We start from the raw sequence: 19656 nt of genomic DNA on the forward strand, positions 1-19656 counted from the left end.
ATTTTGCTGCAATTTCTGCCTTTTGTTTGCTTTTACTGATACTATAGAGGAACAAGACGGAGGGACACATCAGTCCCCTCCAAGATGTGCCATTTGTTTATTTCACTTAAGGAGACAGAAAAAACACTGTTTCTGCACCAGTGGCCAACAGCTGACTTCCAGGGTGGAGGCACAGGACCTGAGGGCCAATTCCTTCCAGGTTGGTAGCTGTGGGGCAGTGGGAAACGGGGAGTTCTGGAAGTCTGAGCATTCCGTGTTTGCATCCCGTGTCCTTTCATGAGGCGCCACAGTCATGGCTATGCCCAAGAGTCTATCTGCTTCTCACTTGATGTTTTCTCTTAACATCCCATGGAAGCCTATTCTGGAGAGAGAACGCCCAGGGTTCTCCATCCTACTAACATGGAGAGTCTTCACTGTGTTGATACACAAGTCTCCTCCTCTTTTTCTTTTTGGTTTTTCAAGACAGGGTTTCTCTGTGTAGTCCTGGGAGTCCTGGAACTCACTCTGTAGACCAGGCTGGGCTCAAACTCACAGAGACCTGCCTGCTTCTGCCTTCTGAGTGCTGGGATGAAAGGTGTGCGCCACTAATGCCCAGCTTTATATCATTTTCATCATATTTTCTACCATAAAACATTTGGGGATGCATTCCTTGGCAAGACAAGGAAAGGGAAACGCTGACCACAGACCTAGCAGAACTACATTCAGTACTGTCTCAAGAAAAAAAAATACATTTTCTTCTCATGATCCGATTCTCTGTCACAGAGCAGTGGTGGCACACGCCTTTAATTCCGGCACTTAGGAGGCAGAAGAAGGTGGATCTCTGGGTTTGAGGCCAGCCTGGTCTACAGAGCAAATTCCAGGCAGGATAGTCAGGGCTACACAGAGAAACCCTGTCTCGAAACAAACAAAACAAAACAAACAAAAATCTAGAGCCCTATGTGTATTTGGCAATTCTTCAGCACTGTGAACTAGAATAGTGGACCCTACCTTGAACATGTTAGAGTCTTTTCACAGGTAAAATTTATTTAAAATTAGCAAAAGTAGTGCCATGTGTAAATAAGCATAGTGCACTGAACCCCCAGAGTTTAGAATGATGACAAACATTTCAAGAAAAACAATACAGATAACATAGTCTGAGAGAAGGACTGCCCCATACTCCGGGGGGATGTGGGGACTGGTGAGGCGCTTTGTTCATATGGAGCCAGACAGAAGCTGGAGGTCAAACTACCATCACCCAGGAAATGGTCATTGGATAGATCAGGAATTCTGTGTCTTTAAAATTTTCCATTCTGGTGCTGGAGAGGTAGCTCAACTGTCAAGAACACTTGGTGTTTAAGAGGACCTGGGTTCGATCTCTAGTACCCACACAGTGGTTCAGAACCACCTGTAACTCCAGGGCATCTGATGGGCATCCATGGGCACAGTCATACATGTAGTACACAGACACACATGCAAGCAAAAAAACCCATACACATAAACAAAACAAAACACTACCACCACCAACAATAACAACAGAGGAAAAAAAACCTCCCATTCTGAACCAGGTGTGTTATCACACATATTTAATCACAACACTTGGGAGGTAGAAACAGGCAAATTTCTGTGAGTTATAAGCCTGCCTGGTCTTCATAGTGAGCTCTAGGCCAGCCAGGGTTACAGTGAAACTTTCAAATGCACAACAAAACCACTTTCTACTCCAGAGGAAAAGCATCAGAAAGTAGCATCAGGCAAGCAGAAATTCTGTAGAAAGAGGCACACTTTCAAACAGATCAAAAAACATCTACAATAATAATAAAGGCAGAAAATTAAGGAATAACAATGTGAGAAATTCTCATATCCAGTGCGGGAGTGTGGGAAATCCTCATATTCAGTGCAGCAGTGTGGGAAATCCTCATATTCAGTGCAGTAGTGTGGGAAATCCTCATATCCAGTGCAGTAGTGTGGGAAATCCTCATATCCAGTGCAGCAGTGTGGGAAATCCTCATATTCAGTGCAGTAGTGTGGGAAATCCTCATATCCAGTGCGGCAGTGTGGGAAATCCTCATATTCAGTGCAGCAGTGTGGGAAATCCTCATATTCAGTGCGGCAGTGTGGGAAATCCTCATATTCAGTGCAGCAGTGTGGGAAATCCTCATATCCAATGTGGTAGTTGCGGGAGGTCAAAGACCCATCAGCCGCTAGTGCTAGCCAGATGAGAGTAGAGCTCTGGCTCAGGGCTCAGCTCTCCCAAGCCTCACTCCCTTTCCGCAGTCTGTACCCTGAGGCTCAGAACTGAGCCTCCATGTAAGGACAGCACTGAAAGACAGTCCACCAGCCCTGCTGCTGGGTGGCTGGGAGGTTTGACAAGTTGGGTCTCTGCCCTAAGTCTCTTACGCACTTCTTGGTGAAGTATCAGGTGGGCGGGGATATGTCCATGGTATATGCCAAACAAGGAACCAAGAACAAAACGTGGAGTCTGAACTACGTAGGATTAAGAATGAACGTGCGTATAAGCTTCCCTCCCATTCCGATGCAGCTGGCAGGTTCAGAGAATAAGTTCAAATAATAAAGAAACTATGAGGTCCCCAAGTATCCGAGGTTAGCCACTTTTCTCAGCCCACCTTGGGTTTGGGGAAAGCTAGCAGAGCCACCAACCTGAGCAGTGCCTGACGGTGCCGTCTTTCAGCCAGCACGAGGCAAGAGCATGGGCGTGTTCAATCCTTTACCCAGCACCCTATGCGAGAACACTCAGCATGAGAACCACGACAAAAGGAAAAGAAGCACCCTGCTGATCACTGCCAGTCACACCCACCTTCATGCTCAGTGCCAGGGTTGGCCCCGGGGACACGTGACAAATTTGGTGGCAAGGCCTGCAAGGCCTGCCACCTTCCTTGAACGTTACTGGGAACATGTAATATACAGAGGCAAGAACAGACTTCCCTTTCCTCATGGCCATGCTGTTACTTGAGATGAAAAGAAAAATAAAAGGCTTTCGGAGAAGAGAGAGGTCATGAGGACACCTTGGCCCTCAGACCATGTGCTGGGCAACCAAGAGACCCCAAGAGAGTTAGAGAGAGTTCCTCAAAGCCAATAGACAGAGATATGTAGAGACCAGAGTGGGCACTTAGAGCTGGTTCCTTTAGACAGAGGAGTACCTGAGTCATGGGCGGGGGGAGAGGTGCTGCAGGCAGGGGCCACATTGATCTACCACCAGCACTATAGGGCAGCTTCCAGCCTTCTGATACCTGCCTGCACATGAATGGAAGACTGTGACATGGCTTGTGAGGGAGTAGGGGTGGGGAGTAAGAGGTCAGAGGGCATGAAGTCAGTTGGCAAGGAGCTGACTGCCCCGTCCCCTTGAGACTCCATCTCTTCTCCCCTTCCCCCAGGGTCTGAGGACGACCTCACCCTCCGTGCGGTACTCTATAGCCTGCTCTTCCACAGCCATGCTGACCAGAATGACTGGGAGATGGGCCTTAAGGTGCTGGATGAGGCCGTACAAGTGCTGCCGAGGACAGCCCACCGCCTGTGAGTGCTCTTACCCAGGATGCTCTCTGCGCTTCTCAGCAGGTCTTCCCTGTGGTCCCTTTCAACTAAAGGACCTCACTCCTCCAGGAAGAACAAATACACAGCACAAAATCCTCAGCTAGGTCCCTATCTGGTTCCATCCCTTCCCGCAGGAACACGGACGGCAGTAGTTCTGTGTGTCATGTGTCATGTGTATGCAGTAGTTCTGTGTGTCATATGTCATGTGTATGCAGTAATTCTGTGTGTCATATGTCATGTGTATGCAGTAATTCTGTGTGTCATATGTCATGTGTATGCCTAGCGTTTTTTTCATCTCAGTTGACCCGTCCTTTCCTATTCTTCAGCTTGATTTTCAAACATATGGTAATTGTGAAGGCCAAACTTGGCCAGAACTTTAGCATGGAAATTCAGAAGTTCAAGGACGAGAGCGAAGACTATTTGGCACACATGTGGTACCGTCTGGCTCAGAACTCGAGCAACATCTGTGGAGAGCTCACCTGTTATCAAAATGCTATCCAGGCACTGCAGGTCTGTGTGGTATCCACGTTGGTGATGGTGGGCGGATTTGTCTCTTGGTTACAGAGAGAAGTCATAGGAAAGCTTTAGAATTAGGGACTTCCTGAGTCGGCTCAGAGGAAGCCACTGTGTAGCAAGCTCTGGCTGAGGCCGGAGACTCACTTCTGCTGATCGCCCCTTTGTCACCCCTCTTGGAAAGGAGAGAGTGGGGAGAACCCTGAGGTAAATGCCTGGGTTCTTCAAAGCCTGGGACTGCTGAGCAAACAGGGCTCTGCATGCAGCTGGCTGGGACAGGCAGGTCTTGCTGTCCCCACTCCGAGCACTTGAGTGGCAGGGTGCTCTGACTTCTTACTTGATGACAATGGTTCTCATGAATGGGCCCACATGGGGCTCCCTGGAGTCCTGAGTGTGGGACCAATGGTGTCCCAGACCTCTGGTTTGAAAGGTTTGGACTGTGAGGAAGCACCTTGAAAGGCTGGCCTGTTTCGTAAGCCCTTAGCATATCCCTGCTGTGAGGTCCTGCGTGCTGCAAGGGCCAGGCTGTGGCTTCAGAGACCTGACACTCATGCACGTGGTTAAAGGGAGCCCTGCATTTTGCTCTTGGAGACCAAGTCTCCTGCTGGGTCTCAGGGTCAGGCAGTATGTGGGCATCTCAGTGAGGAGGCTGGAAGGGCAACTCTCTGAGAAGGGAAAGTCACCAGGCTATAGGAAGAGCAGAGAGCTCACACAGCCAGCTGGACACTGAAGGTTTATCTGTCTTCAGTGACCTTGAGTCTTATCTTTGACACTTGCTTTTATTTACTTAGTATTTAAATGTACTTGTAAATAAAATATGTGTGTGGTATGTATATATGTGCATGTGTGTTCACGTGTGTAAGTTTGAGCATGCACATGCCATGGCAGCCTGTGGAGGTCAGAGGACAACCTCATGGGTCAGTCTTCGCTTTGTACCTTGTTTGAGGCAGGATCTGCTCTCCACTGTGTATACCAGGGTCGCTGACCCACAGGTTTCTGGGCCTTCTCCTGTCTTGGCCTCCCATCTTGCTCTAGGCGGGCTGGTATTATAGATGCACACTGCCACATCCAGAGTTTATGTGGGTCCGGGGGACTCAAACTCTGGTCATCAGATTTTGCACAACAAGCACTTTATCCACTGAGCCATCTCTCCAGCCCCTTGAATTCTTCTTTCTTTCTTTCTTTCTTTCTTTCTTTCTTTCTTTCTTTCTTTCTTTCTTTCTCTTTCTTTCTTTCTTCCTTCCTTCCTTCCTTTCTTCCTTCTTTCCTTCATTCCTTTCTTTTTCTTTCTTTTCCCTCCTTAGGCTTTTCCTCCATCCCTGCTTCCATTCCTTTCTTTGGCACAATACAGTCTCTAGCTTGTTCTCAATGCTTTTACCAATTTGTTTTAGAACATTTCATCACCCTGCCCACCCCCAAATCATGTCTGTTAGCCATCACTCTCCTTCCCAACCCCTCTGCATTCCGGGATCCTGCAGTGCCAGGGATCAAGGACCCAGTGAGCCATCTGGACCTTTCACAGAATGAAATCAGGCCTACCCATGGCTGCCATATCTAGCTTCTTTCACTAAACATGGTCTCGTTCTGTTAGAGTCACACGGTATTGTGTGACTGTCCTGAATTCTTTCTTGTGACTAAGCAATACTCCATAGACACCCACGCACTTGGATTGTTAATTGTTTGTCAGGCCCTTCCATTGTTTCTGAAATCACTTGGCCCTTGTGAGGAGGGCTTTCGTGAACCTGCATGCACAGTTTTTTGTGAACCTATGTTCTTGGCTCCCTTGAGAATGTTCCTAGGAGTGGAACTGATGAATCACATGTGACTCTGTGCTTAGCCAAAGAAGAGCCACCAGGTTGTGCCGTTGTTGTGGACTGACCCTGCTCTTAGTATTGTTCATAGCACAGCATTTCTAATTGTGATGAAGTTGATATCTAGTTCATCTTCTGTCGCTCATATTTATGATATTATATCAGAAAGAGACAAGATCAGAAAGATACATTTTTTTGTTTTCTTCTGAGAATTCGGTGACTGTAGACCTTCTGTCCAGGTGGCTTGTCCATTCTGAGTTGGATTGTGTATGGGAGGTGGATCCAGCCTCGTCCTCTAGCTGAAGACTCTCCACTCTGCCTTACACCTTTGGATGAGAGGAGCATCCTTTCACTCCTCTTGAGCCATCCATGTTTGTCCATGCTTGCCCATGTTTGCCCATGCTTGCCCACGCTTGCCAACGCTTGCCCATATTCTGTCCAAGCCACAGCTTCCATGGCACATCCTGGACTCTCTCTCACCTCCATAAGATGTCTCCTCCCACCTACATTGGAATTCAGGTTCCACGAGGCTACCTTAGGCCCTGACCCCTGCCTGGGGTTCATACCCTACCTGTCCCCCCAATACCCTGTGACACCTTTTCCTCCCAGAAGCTTTGCTCCTCCTTCCTCATGAGACAGCATCCATGTCCGGATTGCTATGTCCCACCTGAGGGCACCACCTGACCTGTAGTGCTTGGTTATGTTTGATTTTCTTGCTTTGAACCCCACGCAGGGTTGGGCACAGGCTAGCCTCTCTCGGGTACTCATTTGATGGGGAATGAGAAAGTACAGGCAAACACTCAGGAAAGCTACAGAGTCAGCAATAGAGGCAAAAGAGCCGTGACTCAGGTCCTGAAAAGTGTGGGGGTGATGCCTTGAGGCTGGGCCAAGGAAGAGGCCTGGAAAGAAAGGGAGTATGTAGCAAGTCTACATGCTAAAGCTCCGGGCTGTGCATGGGTCGCTGAACTTTGAGCCTGGCCTGCAGTTTTCAGCAACCATAGGCCAGGTGTGTGCTATGCTACATCTCTGGCTGTAGTTTCCCTGACCCACAACTGTATCTAGAAGTATTCTCCACAGAAACATCTGTCTGCACACAACAAGCCGTGGAAACTGTTGATAGTTGAGGCAAAAAGCTGTGCATGCATGGGGAAAAAGGCATGGGGCCCTCAATAGAGGACCTAACCCCAGAACCACCCATTCAAGGTTTCAGTTTAGCCTGACTGCCTTGCAGGGAGCCCTGATGAACATCTTCTGCGTTGTAATGGAGACTTGCAGAATTGTTAGGAAGTATAGGGGCCAGTGGGACAGATAGCGCACACTCGCAAAGGGTACAGAAGACCTGGGTATTTTACCAATTTTTTTTCCTACCATACTTCTGTCCACAGGTGGGGCCCTCAGGGAACTTTGATGGCAAGACCCATCCATGGTGACTCTAGGGTGGCATGTGCCATCAGGTCTTTTGCTGCTCTATGTGACTTCCCTCCCCCATGCTAATTAATGGCACATTGACCTGATTAGTGTCATATGCTTTTCTGTCTTGTCCCAAAGAAGCCAGAGAGCAACTGGCAGAAGGTAGATTACATCTTGGAGTTCAGTGAGTGGATGTATTACAAGCAGTTCCCTATGGAGGATGTGATTGCTCACCTCGAGTGGGCCATTGAGATTCTGCTATCCATGAAACCCACTGAAGACTCCCCTGAGCCAGAGCCCAAGATGGAAGGTGAGGGGGACCACGCTGGCTTCTCCTGATCCACATACTGTAGGCCCTATCTGGGCCCAGGACAGCAGGACATAGTGGGACTGTTGCTGGGTCACCAATGTCCTCTGGTCTGGCACAGGCTTATCATTATTTTTGGCTCATAGCAGTTAGGAGTGGGGGAAAGAAACAGAATGGGAAAGTTCCAGAACTTGTGTGAAGAAATAGCTGTAACCCTATCCACTCAGGATTTAACCCATTTAGCTGAATACAGCAGTTCAAACACGCTAGGAACAAAGCAGAGCAGGCCAGCAAATGGCCTGTCAGACAGGACACCAGCTAGGCACCTGCACGGGTAGCAAACCCAAGGCCAGCAGCTCTTTGCTTCCCAGAAAATGGGTCTCTTTGACTCCTGGACTCAGAGAGACAAGTCTGGGACACAGGACAGGCAGAGTAGAAGGTAACCCTGCTGGAGAAACTCCAGTCTGGGGCCTGCAGGAGCCTAAGCCTGTTCATGTCCCCAGACTCACTCCCACCATGCCGTGCAGGGCAGGCCTCGCCTGCCCTGTCTCCCACAGGGAGTGCAGTGTCCTCAAATCTGGAGACAGTTTCCTTGGACCAGTTTCGAAGTGTGAGGCAATTGGAGGCCCTGGCCCGTGTGCACATCCTTCGGGCCTTGATAGTGTCCCCAAGTGCCTCTTCCTATGAAGACGACTGCTTCATGGCCTACAGCTTCCTCAGGCACATCTGGAAGGTGAGGCAGGCTGGAGATGTGCCAGACAGTACGGGACCCCAACCCCATCCTCCAGCCCCTGGGAGGAGACTCTGAAGGGCTCGCCACTGCTGTTTTCTTTGTTTAAATCATCGTAGCATTTTTCAAAGAAGTCAGAGCCTTCCCAGCTACTCTGTGAAGGCCTTTGAGAAGCACGCAGACATGCAGACACTTTTTTCTGCACCGTCCACCTCGTCCTCTGTGCTGAAAGATACGCCAGCATCTCTCTTGGTCCTGCCACACTCGTGTTCTGGATGCTCCCCACACCCACCCCTGCTCTGCTGTCCACCCACCATGAAAGCTTGTAGGTCTAGGCCGCTGACCAGACTTGCTCTGTCCTGTGGGGGCTCCTGGGTTTGACCATGCTGAACAACACCCTCAGATCCAAGAACTACCTCCCACCAGGTGCAGAAAAGGGACAGACATTTTCCTATTTTCTCTCCTCCCTCCAGATTTCCTTGATATCAGGAGGAAAACTAATTCCAGAAAGAACTTTGCACACAGTTAATTCACAATCGTTACTGCCAAAAAAGGAGAAGGAACGAGGGAAAGAGAAGGAGAAGGAGAAAGAACGGGGGAAAGAGAAGGAGAAGGAGAAGGAACGGGGGAAAGAGAAAGAGAAGGAACGGGGGAAAGAGAAGGAGAAGGAGAAGGAGAAGGAGAAGGAATGGGGGAAGGAGAAGGAGAAGGAAAAGGAGAAGGAGAAAGAGAAGGAGAAGATCAAGGACACGAAACAGGTGAGGAGTGGGCGACATGGTGTATCCTCACCTGAGGTGGGAGCTGGAGGGTAACCCCAACTCCACTGCATCCGTGTTGGGGGTCTTTTGATTGTCCCATGCCTTGGCTTCCCATTCCGTAAGACATGCTATCCCAAGTCTGGGCCACAGCCTCCATACACTGTGCCAGAGGCTGGCAGCCTGTCCTCTCCACACTGTGCCACAGGGGCATCCATTTCAGAACTCCATGTTTCACAGTAAATCTTGCTTTCTCTCATTCACAGATCTCAACGCCAGTTCCCAACAAGCCACCCGATGACATCCCCACCAGCATAGAAGAGTGGGCCTCCTACTCCTGCCCTGAGGATCTGCTGTCTGTGTTCAGGCAAGACAGGAGTGACTCCACTATTAACTCCTCAAGTTTCCAGAAGCCGGTGAGTGGATCTGAGAAGCCAGCCAGGGCTTTGCCACAGGGCTGGCAAACCCAGCCTCCCTCCCTCATATATAGCTATAGCTGCCACTTCTGCTGAAGATGTTACCAAAGAGGGACCCATGAGACAGAGGATTCATAGAAAGGGTTAAAAGGGAGCAGTTTTCTGCCTTTAGCACCCACAACCACAAGGCTCCCTCTCGTCTGCACCCTCTTTCTTCCTAATAGCTGCCAACATCTATGAGAAGCTCCGTCCTGCTACATCCACATCCAGGTACACATACTTAGTCTTGGCACTGCTTCTGCCTGCTGTCATAACTCCACTAGCTAGGCAGCTGTGACCACAGGAATCATAGGAACTTGGTATCGCCAGGAACTTGGTCCCTCTGGATGCTTCACCCCACCCCATCTCCACCACCAAGGCCACACAACCTCTCCTCTCTAGCAAATCCAGCACTTGTAGAGACCTCCAAGGTTATACACTCAGGGATGTACCTTGGACAGCCTCACCCTGGTTGTTGAGCATAATAAATACCTTTGGATGCAAAGTCACACCCAGAAGTTCCATGTATTAGGACTCCATGTTCTTAGGGGTCCATGGTCCAGCCACCTTCTTCGGCCTTGTTGGGGCTTCATAGGGATGGAATTGTTTGGCATATTCCTCTTGGTCAGTAAGTTGGTAGGGTTCACCCATGCTGTTTGGGGGTGATTATTTTATTCCCTTTCAATGTTGCAGTGCCCACTGAAGTGAACAGGCCTTGTTGAGCCTGCCCACTCCCCTGCTAATGAACATCACGCTCGTGGTTCACATGTCTGAACACTGGTGCCCATGTTGCTGGACCACAGTGTGGGAAATTTCCCAGTGGCAATGAACATTGCCAATTGACAAATCGCATTCCAGGGTTGCCATGCTGACTTCCATCCCTGTCCTTGCAAGGGGAGCTCCTACTGCCCACATCCTGACCAGCCTGTGCTGGTGTGCATGTGATGGCATCTCCCATGGCTACAGCGATGCTGGGTGCCCTGTCAGCCTGTCCTAGTCTTTTCTCTTTTGTGATGTGGCTAGTCAACACACTGCCATAATTTAGCAAGTTTTCTTTTTCTCTTGTGGAATGAAAAAAAAAATCACAGGCCTGTTCGGAGAGGGACATTCTGACTGTCCTGTATACAGTCACTTTGTGACTTGCCTTTTCTTCCATGCTGGGGTTTTCTGTGAGAAGTGTTAACTTTAGTGTTATGAAAATCAGGAATCTTTTCCCCTGTGACTGGTGTTTCCTTCTGTCCTTTTTGAAAAAGAAAACGAACAAACAAACAAAAAACCAAAAAACCAGTTTCCTTTTCTGAGTCAGAGATAGTATCCTCCTGTATTCTCCCCCAAGGCACAAATACCTGTCTCACCTATTGTCAGATTCAGATCTAGTCTACCTTACATGGTCTGTGTGTATAGGGGTCAGGAACCACTCAGGCTTGACACTAATCCTGGGCATTAGCTTTTTTTCCCCACTAGACACCCAGTTGTATACATATACAAAGAAATTCTGTATTTGGTGGATCATCAGTTTTAATTAGAAAAAACTAAATGGCATATGAAATTAATTAATTAATGAATGCATCTCCTGTGTGGATCTTTAACGATGCTCTGGTGTTGACATCCACAGCATTGCATATGAGAAAGCAAAACCTGAAATGACGGATAGGGAAGAGTGCACCACACAAACTTGTAAAACCCTTGCTGAGTGCTGGGCACCCAGGCAAAGCTGGGTGTATTAACTAACTTTTCTTGCTATTGTGACCAGAATACCAAAGCAACTTAAAGGAGAAAGCATCTGTTTTGGCCCTATGGTTTGAGGGTACAGTCTACCCAGGTGGGGAAGTCACAGCTGCAGGAACTTGAGGCAACTCATCACAATCCATCAGCGTTCAGGAAGCAAAGAGCCAAGCCAGCCTCCTCCTCATTATGCAGTCCAGGACCCTAGTCCATGGCATAGACCCGCCCATGACCTTAGTCCATGGCATGGCCCCGCCCATACTTAGCATGGGTCTCCTCACTTCAGTTAACCTAATCAAGATAACCCTTTACAAAAGAAACCCAGAGTCTCTAACCTACTCTAGATCATCCATCATAGGCATGCCCAGACTTGTCTCCTAGGTGATCCTAATCATGTCAAGCTGATATCGGCATTAGCCATCTCTCTAGGGGACTAGTGTGCTCCCCCTGCCTGTGACCGTGCCCATTTGCTATGTGTTGATGCAGACGTACAGTTTGTACTACATAGACCATTTGGTCAAAGCCCTGCAAAAGATGTCCCTCCACGAGCTCAGCATCCCGGTCCTGCAGCTGGCCGTGCTCATTGCAGATGTTGTGGTGGAGAGCAAGAGCCTCGCAGACCTCTACCACCTACGGTTGGTATCTCTCCTTTACCTAAAGTGGTGAGAGCGGCAGTTTGCCCAAAGCAATATAAAAACAAACAGCACCTTAGATACTAATTCTGTAGCTGATTGTACAAATAATAAATCCCCAAGATAGCCGGACAGTGGAATGGTAGCTTTATTGTAAAACTTTACCTGCTGCTTAGAGAGTACCCTTTTTTTCAGGAGACACATACTGGGGTACTGAAGGATCAAGGGACACTATACTTCCCATTAAGGGTCTAGGAGGAGGAGAAATGGAGGAGGGAGTGGTAAAGAGAACATGTCGACACTCAGGGGAGGAGGAACACACAGATAGTGCTTGAATGTGTTTGCACGGCTACGTCCAAATGAAGTGCTTTAAACAAAACCTCAGCTGAATTTCCTGCTGGAGGCTACGGCAGGGTTTGGCAGAGCCCATATGGGTACCTGGCTGTTAACCTCTAAAGATGTCCCAAAATGTACCCATAGTGAGTAATATCTGAGTGAGTGACAGAGAAATTAACCACCTGAAGTTTCATAGAACCTCCTAGCGTGTTTAGTTAAAATATATATATTAAAACGCCAAAGTACATTTGCTTTAGTTTCCCAGCCCCGATTACGCACCCCCAATCCAGGACCACTCTCTTTGGAGATGACTGCATCTGTGCCTCTTCCCTCCCCGCCTTCCCCCTCAGACTTTTACAGGTGTGCTCTGACCTGAGGTTGCACAGCGCAGCAGCTCATCATGAAGAGGTGGTTGGACAGACATACATTGGGGACATGGAGCAGGCCAGGTGTGTGCAGCACTTGCTTCCTTCCGGGTGTGGGACTCCTCTTTGCAGCCATGGACAATCCGGGCTGTTTAGGACAGCGCTGAGGAAACCCTAGCCCCAAGCCATGGCTCCTCTCAGTCCCAGGCCCATTATGGCTACTGGATCCTCAGTCTGGGCTTGGAGATCCTGGAGGCAGTTTCTAGGGAGGAGGACCTGGGAGGCAGTGCAGAGAGAAGTATGAGCGTCTCCTCCATGGTTTTCATGGCAGGTTTGGGGACTGTCGAGCTGTGGGTGCTCCGCAGAGGAAAGGGAAGAAGGATCAGCAGGACAGGACTGGGACGGCTGTCCTTCACCAGTCCCAGGCTCCTCCCAGGGGTGCTGGAAGTGTCGGCGCTGAGTGACACACATATTTGGCTTTGGGTTTTTGGGTTACTCTGAAGCTCTTGTGGTTGACTGATAGTAGGCTGTCCAACAGTTAAATTAGCCAATTACAGATTTTGTAGCATTCGTTTTCAGACTTAGAGACCACCTAAGGATACATAAGAATGTATACATCGTTATATTATTGTTAACTGTTGCAACGTGACTCCCCCACACATATAAATTTTATGATCATTGTGCAAATTTTAGAAAACAGGTAAGGGAGAGAATAAATTTCACTGTGGGCCCCATCCCTTGGCAGCAATCCCCTGTGGTTTTGCCAATGCACACTGGACCAGTCATGAAAATGCAATTCTACTGCATACACTTTTCCCTCTGCAGCCTTTGGCAGTGAATATCTGTCTACAAAACCATTTTCGTGTTCTTAACACAGTCATTTCTCTGTGCATCCCTGCACTGACTGGGAGATGTTTGCTGAAGGGGTTCAGAACTGCAGTTGCCAAGCCCTGGAGAGGCGCCTACCTCTTCCTGCTCTTGGGTTCACTTTGAGAACCTGCTGTGTGGTGTGGGAGGCATTGCAGGTGGGCTGCAAAAGAAGAAGGTAACCGAGACTGACAAGAAGGGTTGGTGCCAATGATAATGCCAGGGCTGGAGATGCAGAGAGCCCTCGGTTCCAAGAGCATGCAGCCAGGGAGCCCTGGGCAGTTGGATGAGCAAGACTTTGGGGGATCTGTGAAGGGACATCACTGGGGTGAAAGTGTTGGATGCTCTGATGGGGAGAAGCATTGTATGAGTGAGAATTTGGCCAGGCTGGGTTGAACGCTGTGATGCACTGGCCCACCTCCCAGGGGACCACTCTGGATGTAGTATGGTGGGTGGCTCAGAACTGAGGTAAAGTGGTGAGGGAGGAGGAGCATCTTGGGTAAAGGGGCCACCCGGCTGCTCTGTGGGAAACCCTGAGCGCTAAGTGGTTTTTACCTGTTTGGAGGGGTACCAGAGGCAGGTCTGCTCTACGTACATTAAGCTGCAGCAGCTCGTTAAATGACACATCAGCTCGTCAGACAGCTGCAGAGAGAACAGGTGGCTGGTGTGATTCCAGGACCCATACTGCTGCCCAGCTGGAGACTGGCTTTCATAGACACGTGTTGACTTAGTTTGGGTTTTGGTTGCTGTGAAAAGACACCGTGACCCCAGCAAAAATTATAAAGGAAAACATTTAATTGAGGTGGCAGCTTACAGTTTCAGAGATTCAGTCCATTATTATCATGGTGGGGAGCACGCTGGTGGGGAGCAGACAGGGCGTTGGAAAAATAGCCAAGTGTCCTACAGCTTGCAACAGAGAGTTGACTGTAGTCACACTGAGGGAAGTTTGAGAGAAGAGACCTCAAAGCCTGCCCCCACATTGACACACTTCTTACAACAGGGGCACACCGACTTTAACAAGGGCACGCCTCCTAGTAGTGCCCCTCCCTTTGGGGGTCATTTTCTTCCAAACCACCATATGTGTGAATCGTGGCTTCTCCTGGCTGTGTTAGCTTATGTTTCTTTGACTCTAAATGAAACTCACCAATGTCACCAGCCATTGTAATTCTTTTGTTTCACGATGCTAATTCACTTCATCTAGCTGCCGAAAAGAGATTGCATTTAAGAAAGAGAGGAACAAGGAACCCGTGATAGAAGAGAGCCTTCCAACCTTGCATGAGCAGCTGGCTCCAGCCCACTCTGAGGAGTTGAAGCCACTAATAGCTCAAGACAAGGTAGGCTGGCACTGCCTCGGTGGGATCCACAGACCAAAGATGACACTGACTTAGCCTGACTCTGCCACAGTGGGGTCCAAAACCTAGAGGTGATATCAGCTTGGTTGTAGTGTAGGCGTGACCTAAGAGTCAGAGAGTCACCAATGATTTCTGAAGTGCTCATTGCATACGCTCTTAGGTATGGTTTTTATGGGAAACCTGACCAAGTTTGTCCTACCCTGGGACCCTGAATTTCCTCAGGGAAAGCAAAAATTATATGTAAAACAGATCACCTGGGGCCTGAGCAACAACTTAAAGCATCAGCAGGCTGGAAATATAGTGTAATTGTTTACCCAATCTATATAAGGCCCTGGGCTCAGTCAAGGGGAAGTAAAATGGGGGAGGATTTCTGCCAAGAAAAGTACATCCAAGGGTGTCTGACTAGACTCTCGCTGTCCTGTCACCAACTGGCTGCCTCCTTCAGTCCACGGACAGAAGAAAAAGCCATCCCAAAGCACTTTGGTTCCTCAGAGTGCCAACTCTGGGAGCCTGTTGCAGTCAGTACTTGGGGCATGGTGGAAAGTGCCCAACATGGGGTTTGCTTTGGGACCTGAACTCAGAACAGATGGGGGTCAAGGACTCAGTGAGCCATCCACAAAGGGGGTAGGGGATGCTGACAGGTACACGGGAAAAGGGGAGAAGAGCTTATCACGGACATAGACTAGGGGTGGGACACAGACCAGGGGCAGAGTTTCTTAGGGATATGGTGTCTCCCAGATTTTGAAGATAAATGGAGAGACTGGCAAGGGTCTGGAAGGAACATCCTACCCCCAGCTGTGGATGCTCAAAGGGGAGGTCCTACTGGAGCTGGATCTGTACCAACCAGCACGGCTGCTCTTGGCAGAGGCCCAACAGACATTCCAGGTAACGGGACTCACCCAGCTCCGTTGCAGTCATCTTGACCTGGGCCTGAACTCCTCGTGTGTACTCTTACTCCTCATCTAAGGACTTTCAGGCGCATCTGGCTTCTCAGAGTCTCCACTGAGTCCTCCCCAAAAAGGCTTGAGTTAGCTTCCTTCCACAGAACACTCCCAGGGTCCAGCTCTCCAAAGACTTGGGGGCTTTGACTGTTTTTCTCTAAGGAGCTGCTTACTAGAGGAACTTGCACCCAGACCTGGGGACCCAGTACCCACTCACTCCCTAGACTGACATTTTGAGTCTCAAGTTCCAAACTACACTTGGCAGGGATTTTTCTCTCTTGGACTCTGTCCCCTGTGAAAAGCTGACCTTGGACAATCTGGATGGAAGAAGCCATTTGTGTTGTCTGCTCTAATGATGCCTTTCTCTCAAGTTACAATCCCCATGACTCCCCCAAGCTCCTGCGGACAGACTTAGAATTGCTTACAGTAGGAGGATGAGACCAAAATCCTGACACAACCAGTCTGTGGCTTGTTCTGAAGAATTCAAGAACTAGAGGAAAATTCAGCAATGACAGAAAAAAAATCAGTATTACCAAAAAGCTGTGAGCCCAGACCCCGATCCATACAGCGAGAGCAGGGGTGCAGTTACCAGAGAGGGAACAGGCATGTATAAGCAGCAGGGGTGTGACAGATGTGCAGGTGCTGGAGTAGGGCAACAGCTGTGCAGATGTCAGGGATGAGAAAGGTGTGCAAGTGCTAGAGATGGGACAGGTGAACAGGTGTAGGGAAGAAGACAAGGGTAAAGGCATTGGACAGGGAAGAGATGTACAGATATCAAAGAAAGGGACAGGTAAAGAGGTATCAGGGAAGGGAAAGATGTCAACGACTAGGAAGGAACAAGTCAAGCAGACAGATGTTCAGGTACCAGGGAGCAAGTGGAGTATCTTAGTTAGGGTTTCTGTTGCTGCAATGAAACATCATGACCAAAACACAATAACCAAGCTGGGGAGGAAAGGGTTTATTTGGCTTACCTTTCCATATTGCTGCTCGTCGTAAAATGAAGTCAGGACAGAATCTCAAATATGGCAGAAACCGGGAGGCAGGCACGGATGCAAAGGCCATGGGAGTGAGTGCTGCTTACTGGCTGACTCCCCATGGCTTGCTCAATCTGTGCCCAGACACCAGAACCACTCAGCCCCAGGATCTGTGTACTGGAAACCCAGCCTTGGTTGGAGATGATCCTACTGGTGTGCTAACCTTGTTCTCTGGACCCATTAGGTCCCTGACTCTCCCACCTTGGAGCTCAGCACCCTCCTGACAGGATCTGGTCCAGAATCTAGATATAGTCTTATGTAGAAGAAGGTCACCTTCTACCCTCAGACAGTCAGTTTGTCCTGTGGATCTAGAGTCCAGCATCCATTCTCACCAGCACAAGAAAGTTCAGGGCACGGAATCCAGGTGGGACAAGTGTTGGTCAGGACTGCAGACGGTCCAGCTTATCCTACTGACCAATGAGATTTAAATATGTGAATAATCACATGAGCCACCCTGACAGGGATGCTCACACCGCTCCCAGAACTTGCCTGTGTCTGCTCCTGATCACAGAACACTGATAACACCCCATGGCTCAGTGGGGTTTGCGAAAGCAACCTGTCTGTCTCTGTCTGAGCAGACATACGACTTCACATTTTCCCAGAAAGCAATGTCCTGTACCTTCCCGTTGTGAGGACATCAGTGTCCGGCGCTGTATGAGTCTTCACCTTCCTTTGGTGCTTAGCATAAATCGCATTATTCGCCCTGGTGTTTGCCGCACAACTGCCCAGGATAGATGAGGTTGGATACTGTGAGCTGGTAGAACCTTCTGGGCATCAAGTACTTTCTACACATAGACTTACCCATGGGCCTTGACTTCAGAAAGTCCACTGCAAAGAGATCAGTGCCAGCAAGAACCTGGGAGGACTAAGGAGCTGGCCTTGTACTGACCAGATAGGTCACCACACACCCTCCTTCAAAGAATACCCTCTGGCCCGCATTTAGGCCAGAATTTCCTCAGGTCCAGGTAGAACCAACACTGGTTGTCTGTTGATTACCTGACCCGGTTGAGTAGAGCTACTGTCAAGTCCATGCATGCTGTCTCAGTTAGGTTTTCTATTGCTGTGACGAAACACCATGACCACAACAACCTGAGGAAGAAAGGGTTTATTTGGGTTGCACTTATATATCACTATTTATCAAAGGAAGTCAGGACAGGAACTCAGAAAGGGCAGGGACATGGAGGCAAAAAATGTTGCAGAGGCCATGCGAGGATACTACTTACTGGCTTGCTCAGCCTGCTTTCTTGTAGAACCCAGCACCACCAGCCCAGGGGTGGCCCCATCCACAATGGACCGGACCCTCCCACTTCAATCAGTAATTAAGAATATACCCTACAAAGTCAGGCATGGTGGCCTTTAATCCCAGCACTCAGGAGACAGAGGCAGGCAAATCTCTGTGAGTTCAAGGTCAGCCTAGACTATAGAGCAAGTTCCAGATAGCTAGGGCTGTTATATAGAGAAATCCCGTGTTGAAAAACAAAAACAAAACAAGAAAAGAAATGCCCTACAGGCTTGCATACAGCCTAATCTTGTGGGGACATTTTCTCCATTGAGGCTCTCTCCTCTCAGATGAATTTAGCTTGTGTCAAGTTGACATAAAATTATCACACATTCCAACAGCAGCCTCCATAAGGAAGAGTCTGCCAACCTCAGGCAGCAGGGCTGAAAGGCGCTACCAGTATGACCAAAATCCCTTGCAGGCTGAGTCCTGTGACTTCCGGAGCACACTTGGCACTCCTGAGGGCCATCACTCCCAACTAGCGCCTTTGCCAACTTGCGTGGAGCTGCCCATCTATCTATTACATATTGTCTATTCCTGCTTTTAGGAACTAGGTGATAACTGTTCAGAAGCATGGTGCCTGTTGTTTCTAGCACAGTTGGCCAATAAAGAAAAGAACCATGGACAAGCTATGCTCATAATTGAGAGGGCCCAGCAGCTAGGTGGAGCTGAGGAGTTCTGGTACAATTCAACGGTGACTCTGGCTGAGGCCATCTTATCCTCTGAAGATGATGAAAAAGAAATCTCGGTGAGTCACGGTGGCCAGTGGACAGTGAGGGGGGCATGGGGGACGGTATGTGCTGAGGTCTTGTCCCCAGGCCCTGCTGAGTGACTTGGTGGCATGTGATCATCACATCCAGGTTTGCAGACTGTTTCGGAAACTCATAGATACTTTCAAGGTCCTCCAGCATGAAAGACCAAACCGAGAGCCCCTGCTGGAATCCTTCATCATGGAGTTGGAGGCCAGGTAATGATGCCTTGTGTACCAAAGCTATGGCTGCTTCCCCCTCCCACATTCCCTCTCTTGCTGTACGTGTCAAACCCAGGAAGGCTTAGACTCAGTGGAACCATGAGTCCCTTCCCTGCTCTGTGTGTCCCATGCTTCCTCAGCTTCCTCTAAGGAGCAGACCTTCCTTCTACTATATGCCTCAGAGGAGTCATGGCTTCCTCCCAGACAGCCCACATTTCCACAGTGTCTTTCCAATGACTCCTGGAGCCTCTGGTCTCTGTCAGAGAATCCCCACCCCCTGCTCTTCCACACATGCCAATACAGACTTCAAGTTCCATCACAGACCCTTTCCCAGGATCCTCTGAGCTCACTGACCACAGATGCAGGGATCCTTGCCTGCTCTAATTTCTCTCTGGAAAGTGCTGTGAGCTCTGGGTCCCGATGTGAGTCTGTAAGCAGCCCTACATCAGCATTCTTTTCCTGTTTTCCAGGGGTGAACCCCAAACCTGGGTGGGATTGCTAGATTCTAACTTCACTGACCCAAGGCCATGGCTGCATGACATCAATCTTGAGACAAAAAGTCTCGTTGGTATTTGATTCCGTGTCCCTGAGTGGGCCCTGGGCAGAAGAAGGGTTGCTGTGGTCTTGGGCTTTTGAATCTTGTGTGGAA

The 19656-nt window shown here is 49.2% G+C and overlaps 1 protein-coding gene across 1 annotated transcript in view; it reads left to right on the top strand.

Moving 5' to 3' along the window:
* The window catches only part of Cfap46 (cilia and flagella associated protein 46), an 86612-nt gene that overhangs the window by 37354 nt on the left and 29602 nt on the right, over nucleotides 1–19656 (top strand). The window contains exons 25-37 of the mRNA XM_087908309.1: nucleotides 112–199; nucleotides 3369–3507; nucleotides 3852–4035; nucleotides 7398–7569; nucleotides 8094–8299; nucleotides 8770–9054; nucleotides 9318–9467; nucleotides 11718–11866; nucleotides 12550–12648; nucleotides 14633–14765; nucleotides 15522–15668; nucleotides 18585–18785; nucleotides 18898–19004. Coding sequence (XP_087764435.1) covers nucleotides 112–199; nucleotides 3369–3507; nucleotides 3852–4035; nucleotides 7398–7569; nucleotides 8094–8299; nucleotides 8770–9054; nucleotides 9318–9467; nucleotides 11718–11866; nucleotides 12550–12648; nucleotides 14633–14765; nucleotides 15522–15668; nucleotides 18585–18785; nucleotides 18898–19004 — 2060 coding nt within the window. The remainder of the gene's footprint in view (nucleotides 1–111; nucleotides 200–3368; nucleotides 3508–3851; nucleotides 4036–7397; nucleotides 7570–8093; nucleotides 8300–8769; nucleotides 9055–9317; nucleotides 9468–11717; nucleotides 11867–12549; nucleotides 12649–14632; nucleotides 14766–15521; nucleotides 15669–18584; nucleotides 18786–18897; nucleotides 19005–19656) is intronic.

Source organism: Myodes glareolus, chromosome 7 (assembly GCF_982192425.1).
Source record: "Myodes glareolus chromosome 7, mMyoGla1.1, whole genome shotgun sequence".
NCBI classification, from domain to species: Eukaryota; Metazoa; Chordata; class Mammalia; order Rodentia; family Cricetidae; genus Myodes; species Myodes glareolus.